General features: G+C 46.5%; 1 protein-coding gene across 1 annotated transcript in view; it reads right to left on the bottom strand.

Moving 5' to 3' along the window:
* Abcc1 (ATP binding cassette subfamily C member 1) overlaps positions 1-9,083 on the bottom strand; it is a 111,393-nt gene that overhangs the window by 52,136 nt on the left and 50,174 nt on the right. Inside the window, exons 8-11 of the mRNA XM_021209058.2 lie at positions 6,976-7,209; positions 6,279-6,456; positions 4,527-4,688; positions 841-933 (exon numbers count right to left, since the gene is read on the bottom strand). Coding sequence (XP_021064717.1) covers positions 841-933; positions 4,527-4,688; positions 6,279-6,456; positions 6,976-7,209 — 667 coding nt within the window. The remainder of the gene's footprint in view (positions 1-840; positions 934-4,526; positions 4,689-6,278; positions 6,457-6,975; positions 7,210-9,083) is intronic.

Genomic DNA, 9,083 nt, shown 5'->3' with positions numbered 1-9,083 from the left:
CAGGCGGATTTCTGAGTTCGAGGCCAGCCTGGTCTACAAAGTGAGTTCCAGGACAGCCAGGGCTATACAGAGAAACCCTGTCTCGAAAAAACCAAAAAAAAAAAACAAAAAAAAAAACAAAGTGTTTCTCAAAATACAGAGTCAGCACAACACATAGTAAGTCACCAACAGAGGGCTGCAGAGACAGCTCCCCAGTGAAGAGCACTGGTTGTTCTTCCAAAGGACCAGGGTTCAATTCCCAGCACCGAGATGGCAGCTCGTAACTGCCTATAACTCTAGCTTCAGAGACCTAACACCTTCATATAAACATATACTCAGGCAAAACACCAATGCACGTGAAATAAAAATGAATAATTTAAAAAAATAAGTAACCAACATAAGAAAAAAAAAAGGTGAAATTGCTACTATTTTTTGTTTGGAAGTGGTAGAACCCAGGTCTTCCCTCATGGTGAGCAGGGTTGCACACCTGGGCTCCAGACCCACCCCCTTACTTTACTCTTGAGAGCACAGTAGTATGAAAAACTAATAACAGGAAGAGAGGGAGAGACAGAGGGAGGGAAGGAGGGAGAGAGGGAAGGAGGCTGGTTGGTTCCCAGCTACAATAGAGTCTCTACCTTCCTTCTCAGACCAACTCTAGGGAACTGACAATGGCTGTTCTTCGGAAAACTTGCAGAAATTTGAAGGCTAAGCCACTCAGGGAAGCAGTGTCCCTGTATTATGACACCTATAATAGATCAGGCTGTCCATCCCAGGCCTGAGCATCAGGAAGCTTGGTGACCGTCATCTGGAAAGACCCAGGCCAGGGTTCAGACTGAAGTCTCATGGAGATGGACATCCTACCTGGTAGGTCTTGGTCTTCATGGCCATCACAGCATTGAAGGGCACCATGAGAATCATCACAGCCACTCCAGCCAGCACAGAAGGGCCCAGGCTCTAAGGAAACACAGGTGACAGTCACTCAGCAAACAGAGGAGAGTCTAGCACTACACACTTCAGGCAGACCCTACCAAGCAAGAACCGTGCCGATCATTTACTCCTTTTACCCAAAGACGGGGCATCCAGAGTTTTCAGTGTTGGGTCTTAGCAACCCTTTTAAAACTAGACAGTTAAAGCATATTCTTACATTATCTGAGCATCATCCAAATCCTTGAGAACCAGGTTAGCCATGAAGATTTTACCTCTGACATCTTAGAAAGGCCCCAAGGTGCCGAGTCGTTAGCCTCCAGCCTGATGGCTTACTTATCTGGAAGGCTGGAAAAGTGACTACAAGACTGGCTGGTCACTGGCACTGTGGGACTTGAGTTCCTGGTACTCACAGTACAAGTAAGAGACACTTGTTTTACATCAGCTGGCACCAACAGTGTGGCTTGTGTCCAGCCTCCTTTCCTCTACAAGGTTAGGCTTTTTGTATTTGCCAGACAGAGCAAACATACAGATGAGCTGCAACACCCATCTCCCCCAGCTTCACTTCTGTGACTGTGACTTGCGAGAGACTCAAGCTTGTTGCTGTCTGTCTTTGCATCTGTGCTTTATCCTTTCTGGTGTGTGTGTGTGTACATGTATGAGAATTTGTGCATGCATACACACACACACACACACATACACACACACACACACACACACACACATACATGGAGGCCAGAAGTTGACTTTGATATATTCCTCAGTAACTTTTCATCTTGTTTCTTGAGACAGGACAGATAATTTCATGAACCTAGAGCTCACCGATTTGGTTAAAACCCAGCCAGAGAGCTCTCTGACCCAACTTCCAATACTGGGATTACAGACATGTGCTGCTAGGCCCAGGTTTTTGCATGGGTAATGAGGATCCAAACTCAAGCCATCCTGTTTGCACAGTGGGCCTTCTCTAGATTAAGCCATCTCCCTAGCATCTCTGATGGTTTTCTATAATCAATTCTGACTCTACTGCTCTACCACAGAATCATAAAGCCTGGCATAACTCTGGGAACCCTGACATAGTACATGTCACATACTTCATGACACTCCCAGAATGGGCTGGCAGAACAGTCTATGATCAAATGCATTCTTTTTTTTATGTTTATTACAATCATTTGCATGTGGACTTGTGCTTGTTGGGCAAGGTATGATACGTAAGTGTGTATGTATTAGGGTTGCAATACACAGGTTGAATGTTCACGGGGGTGCAGTATACAGAGGTGTGTGTGTGTATGTGTGTGTCCAACTATCACAAGAATAGACAGAAAAGAGAGGCTACTTAAAGAGAAAGGAGGAGTTGAGTTGAGTCCACTGAGTTTGGTTGAGTTCAGTTCAGAGGCAGTTTTATGAGGACAGGTTACAGAGAGAACAAACTAGATACAGAGGAAGACAGAACAAGCCAGATAATATGAAGGAGCCAGAAGAAATCAGTCAGCTTGGAGAGGAGTTTGAGCCAGAACAGCTAGGCTGAACCAGCCAGCCACAGTTCAGAAAGATCTAGATAAGGGTAAGCTTATTTGGCAGTAAGCCTCTAAGATGACAATTACATCTGGCAAATAAAAGTTACATTTACAACAGTCTTACTATATATAGTCCAGACTAGCCTCCAAGTTAGATCCTTCTTTCTTTATAATTTACAAACAGTAAATTTTCACATAGATTACAATTCCTAGGAAAAGGTACACGTCACAGTATATACCTGAAGACTTGTATACAGCTATGTATGCTGTCTGTGTCGGGCAGGAGCTGTAGTGCAGGGCTTCTCCCCAAGGGCCAGGTCCTGGGTCTAATGTTTTTCTTTCTCACCTGCATCATCCTAAGAGTTTTACTCACCACTCCTCTCTATCGATACAAAGAAGTGGGACTGGTGACACAATGGGACTCTGTGAGCAAGGGTGCTTGCCACAGGAGAGCTGGGAAGATTGGTTAAGTGTTTGTCTGCAAGCATGCTTGCCACCAAAACTGACGACCCCAGTCTCATATTGTGCAAAGAGAAACCTGACTCACAACTTGTTCTCTGACCGTCACCTGAGAGGTGACACATAAACATGCACACAATTAAATGTAATTTCTTAACGCTTAAATACTAATTCCATGCAACAGATACTTTGCTGGTGTTATCAGGTACAACACCCACCAGAGAATCCAATGGTATCGTCCACAAGCAACATCCATGGGTGTTGGGAACAGCATATCATGAGGTCTAATATCAGGGGCAGGATTATTTGGGGGGCTGGATCAGTAGGTCCAATGTCCTATAAGTGTGTGGCCTGAGTTCAGATCCTCAGAACCCATGTACGCACATCTCTAAACCCAGAGAACTATAGCAGTGAGGGAGGTAGAACTAGGAAAATCCTGGAAGCTTCCAAGCCTAGCATTCACAGCTAGGATCAGAAAGATCCTGTCTCAAACAAGGTAGGAGGTGAGTACCAAAATTCAAAGTTATCCTCTAACCAAGTGTCAGAACACGGGCTAGGAACTGATTTATATGAGAATTCTGAGGGTTTGTGAGACTACCCCAAGAAAATAAGGCCAGTTTCTTCAACCCAGGAATTATTCTTGGACTTGGGGCTGTGAAAGGCAGCCTGTGTTCTGATGGAGCGAGACTTACTCTGGAGACCCAGTAGAAACTCTACAAAGGACAGAACAGTGAGCCATGCTCCCAGACAGACATCGGCGCCTGACACCACGGATCCCCAACTCCATAGCCCTGTGACTATCATTCAGGCAGACAAAGCCCCAAGCTCCTGGCTTTCTGTCTAGACTCCAGCCCCACAGTTACCTGACTATAGCCAGGTATGCTCCTCCCCACAGCTACCCAGCAACTGCAAGAAAGCCCAGCCCACTATAAAAGGGGCTGCTTGGCCCCTCCTCTCTCTCTTAAGTTCTCAGCGTTCTTATTCTCATCTCTAGCTCCCCTTCTCTCCCCACCCCCACCCCCTCCATGTGGCCATGGCTGGTCTCTCTTTTTCTTCCGTCGTTCTCTCTGCCTTCCTACAATAAAGCTCTAAAACTAAGGACTGTCTTGCATGCTTGAAATAGGCCTTCCCCTAAAGAGCTGTGTCTAATCTCCCTCGAGAAGGCCTCCCAGGGTTTGCAGCCTAGACTGGGCCAAGGACTCTGGCCTGAGTGGGAACCACCCAGCGTCCCCTTTCTCCCCCTGCCCTCTTCTCCCTTTGGCCCGGGGGCTGACTGAGCTGCCCCTGAGGCCCTCACTTTGTTCTCAGCTCCTCTGAGGTGTCCAGTGACATTCTGTGATGGCCAAGAGCTAGAACCTATCATCTCTGAGGCCCAGAGACCCGGATCCCCTCTACCTCCATGGACTAGGGTTTTGTGGCTTCCCACAGCCAGTCGCTCACCCAGGTGGCATAGAGAGCAAGCATCAGTCCCAACCCCCCCCCCCATCCATCCACCCAGAACACCAGAACTCTGGCGGGATGCGGGTTCTCCCCAACCTCCTTTATTTAAATGAAGGCAAGAAACACTCCTTCCCCCCATACCCAACCTGTCAATGCCTAGACGAGGTCAGCCCTCCCTGCACAAGGAGGAGACCAAGGGAAAACACACACCAGCCACAGGAAGTAGAGGGCTAGGATGACTTGCAGAGGGGCTGACCAGATCATGTTAATGTACGTGGCCAAGTCCATGAAGCGCTGAGCATCCACAGACATGAGGTTGACGATCTCTCCGACCGTGGAAGATTTTCTAGCTGCATTGGTGATCACAAGAGCCTGTGGGGTTCAGAAGAGGGGAAGAGGTGAGCCTACCGGTGAAGGCAAAGGGTCGTGGACTCTCCCCAGGCCCTGGACAAGACTCTGGACAGCAGTACGCGCATGTCTCTCTCCTCTCCATCCTGAGTTGTTCCAGGCACTTTCCAAACCATGACCTTGGATACTTCATATGCAGGCATGTCATCTGAGGGTCCTTAATCAGCAGGTCTGCGTTTAGGCTAAGATTCTGGATTTCTATGCTGTTGGCCTCAGATCCTAACACAAGGTTCTTGGCCTTATTACCCTGACACTGGGAGCTAGACAATGCTTTGTTTAGCCAGTCTGCATACTAACCTCAAAACAGTCCCTGAAAATACCCAGAAAATGCCCTCATCCCGAGCTGTGATACCTAAAGTGTCTTGAGGTGTCAATGGCCTTAAAAATATCCCTATGTCTCTGAACACGGCCTTGGCTTCAAGGTCCCACTGGTCTAGGCTGCTGCCTACAAACCAGGACTCAAGCTAACAGATGAGTGCAATTTGTAATCAGGGGTGAGAAGCACTAGAAAAACTGCCTCTCTTGCCAGCCTGAGAGCCCCATGGTGCAGAAAGAAGCCAGGACATGAGTGGGCTAAAGGATCACTGGGTCCCTTTAAGTCACCTGTTTGTTTTCTAATGAGAGAAAGAAAGTATGGACTTGAATAGAGGAAAAGGATCTGGAAGGAACTGAAGGAGGAGAAACCTTGATCAGAATATACTGTATGAAAAAAATCTTATTTTCAATAAAAATTAAAATTGTGGAAAAAAAAAAAAAACTGAACATCAACAACAACCAAAAAGTGGAAGTGAGGCTATGGCCCAAGCTGTGGAATAGTCCCTGCCAGCCATGTGCACCCCCAGCACGGTGAAAGAAATAAAAATGTTTAAGCTTGCCTGCCTCCACTCAAGCATACTCTCCCTTCAGTTCAAATGTAGGGCGACAGTGAAAGCAAATCCAGGATGTGAAACTAGAATATTTAATAAGATTCCTTTTCTTTAAAAAATAAAAACACTGTGCACATGTATGAGTATGTATAAGCAGACACATGCATCCACGGGGCACATGTGGAGGGCAGATGCTGTCCTAGCGTTCCCAACTGTATGAGACAGGGTCTCATCACTGCTGTACCCAAGGCTACCTGGCTCAGGAGCTTCTAGGAATTCTCCCATCTTCACTGCTCAGTGCATAGATATGCACTACCTCGCCAAACTTACTTAGTTCTGGAAATCCAAACTCAGGTTGTAAGCTTGCACTTTACCTAGTTAGTCATCTCCCCAGGTTCTCAACTTGAATTTCCATCCATGACTTCATCAAAGAGAGCCAATCTGTCTAAGAAACCCAGCTACCCACAGGTAACATGCAGACTTGCCAATACCCCACACCCTAGCCACTGAGAGCCATTTTATTAAGAGATAAGTGTGATGAGAGCTATCTTTGGCCCCATGGTCCCCACAGCCCCCATCCTTTCTTTGCTGAGGATGCTGGGCTGGAAATCTCCACAGGTCCTGGGGAGCTCCAGCTAGTTGTCCCTAGATTATGGGGTCACAGGATTGGGTATGGTGCCAGGCCTACCTTACGGTAGACAGCGCCCACCACAGCAGTCTTGATGCGCATGCCGCTGACGAAGCAGATATGAAAGTACTGGTGGAGTGCCAGTGTCTGCAGAGAGGCGCTGACAAACAGCAGTGCTGTGTAGAAGTAGCCCTGCCAGTCGGGGGCCTCTCTGTCATTCACGAAGTTGATAATCAATCTGTGGGGGTGGGAGGGAGATTTAAGTGTGATACATACAGTAGGGGCAAATATTTTCAAGTCACCCTAGTGATTTCCACCTGAGCCATCTGCCAGACAACACTTTACCTTATGGGGGCGCTATGACTGCCAGGTACCAGACTCTTACAACAGAGACCTCTGCCTTGGGATCGCCATACTGATAGTTATGTCTCTCCACCAGCATGTCACTCAAAGGTAGTCAAATAGAGCACACTGAGACCAAGGTGATGGAGAGAAAGATGGCAGAGGCCTCCTTGCTGCCTTCTTGGTTTCCAGCTGCAGATAGATACTCATGAAATCTAGCTGCACCCTTGCTCTAGACAGTCCCATATCCTCCTAACTTTGGATTCAGGAGGTTTTTGTGACTTGCAATCAAAGTGGCAACAACTCAGACAGTAATTAAACAAAGCTGGGGAAGATGAAGGTAAGGGGTAGGTAACAAGCCTGCTCCAGCATGTGACAGAACCGCTCAGGAGGTTACGGGGAACCAGGTTCTTACTCCAAGATCTTGGGGCCAGCAAACATCATCAGGTCATGAAGGGCCTTGTACAGGAAGCTCATGAGGAAGTAAGGACCAAAAGTCTTGTATAACACCTTGGACAGAGAAGGTTCCCGATCCTTGTGGGGTGACTTGACAATCAGTGCCTCGACCTCCTCATTCACATCCAACTGGGAACTTCCCTTAGGCTTGGTGGGATCTTTGGGAGGGGCATACACAATCCGTACAGGCTGCCTATAATGAAAGGAAAGTAAAGCAGTTATCTGGTCTACCAGAGATAGCCACAGTCAAGAGAGTAAAGAAGAACAGAACCCAAGACATGTCACCATAGAGTCAAGCTTAATGCACTGAGTATAACCCTGGACTTGAGAGCCATGGGTTCAGATTCCCCCTGGACCATCTGCTGGCTGCAACTGCACAGATACTAAAGCTAGTTTCCTCGTTTGCAAAGCAGGGCTCATAATAGCCAGGCATGGTGGAGTGTGACTGTAACTCCAGTACTGGAAAGCCAGGAGAAAGAGATCACAAATTGTCGGCAACAAGGAGCAACATAATGAGGCTGAGTCAATAAACTGGAAGTCCCGCCTCCCTCGTGGATGGACAGGATGACAGGCATGCTGGCCCTAAGCTCAGCTAGACACACAACCCTAAGAGGCTGTAGCTGAAAAGCATGGCAGCATGGTGGCCCCAAACTACTCTACAGATTCACAATCACTATCAGAAGCTCAGCTGGCTGCTTCGTATCACCGGAAGTGATGGATCAGTTCTAAAGTCTGAAATGGGAACTAGAGACTCAGATAAGCTAAAGCCATCCTAAAAGAGAAGATGAAGCTGACAGATGTCAAGACAGAAACAAGGAAGCCACACAGGGATCGGTCTGGGCCCACAATTAAGGGTCCAGAAGCAGATGATTTCTGTCAAGTCTATTCACTGGAAATAAATCTTTTTTCCCCCCCAAAACTGGTGTTAGGCCAGGCAAAGTGGCTCATGACTACAATCTTAGCACTTGGGAAGTAAAACAGGAGGACAGCCAGGAGCCTGGGCTACATATATAGGAAGGCCCTCTCTAAAATTAAACAAAACAAAATAAAATAGTAATAGGAAACTAGATAGCCACATGCAAGAATAAGCTGGACCATGACACCATATTATATATAAAAAGCAAAGATTTTTTATTTATGTGTATGTGCATTTGCCTATGAGTTTATGTGCACTATATGAATGCAGATATTTGTGAAAGCCAGAAATGGGTGTTGGATCCCCAGAAACCAAAGTTACAGGTGGTTGTAAGCTACCTGAGGTGGGTGCTGGGAGCCAACCCTTGGTTCTCTGTACTGGCAGCATGAGCTCTTATCCATGGAGTCATCTCTCCAGCCCCACAGAAACACACTTAGAAAGGGTCCAACTTCTACATGCAGAAGCTAAGAACTATAAAACCTGCCGAGCAGGATTTGCACATACTTAAAGTCCCAGCACTTGGCAGATGGAGGCAGGAGAATATTGAAGTTCAAGGTCACCCTCAGCTACATAGGAAAGAAAATACCAGCCTACATAGGGTTATGTGCCAAAACTTTTTATCAAAGGTGAGACAAAATAAAACAACCACCACCTCCACCACCACCACAAAACAAACCAGTATTGCTACTCAAGTTTCCAATCAGACTTGGTTCATACGCTTGAGTCACACTGACTCAGCCCAGGGACCATACTTCTGTGTAGTGTTGTAGTTCTGTCCTACATAGGACAGTCCTGAATGAAGGCAAATACCCCACCAGACATCCACACCACTAAATGCTAGCCCGAAGTCCCCTATCTACAGACACAAGTGTATACAGACTCTATTCTTACACATGTATATACTTATATTCTTATACATGTATATACTCCCTTTTATCCATGGATACTACTGGTTCTGCTTTCTTACAAATACCTATGATAAAAGTTTAACCTTCAAGTCAAACATCAGATTTTTAAAAAGGAAACACACCATCCTGTAGTAACCTAAGTTCTAGTTTTCATAGGTATCTGCCTGGGAACAGAATGACAGGTAAGTGACTACTACTAAAATAAAACAAATACACTACCAAATTCTTTTCACAGGAGACCAC

The sequence above is a fragment of the Mus pahari genome, chromosome 12 (genome assembly GCF_900095145.1).
Source record: "Mus pahari chromosome 12, PAHARI_EIJ_v1.1, whole genome shotgun sequence".
Taxonomy (NCBI): Eukaryota; Metazoa; Chordata; class Mammalia; order Rodentia; family Muridae; genus Mus; species Mus pahari.
Note: the sequence above shows the minus strand (reverse complement) of the source record. Positions and strands in the feature narration are given on the sequence as shown.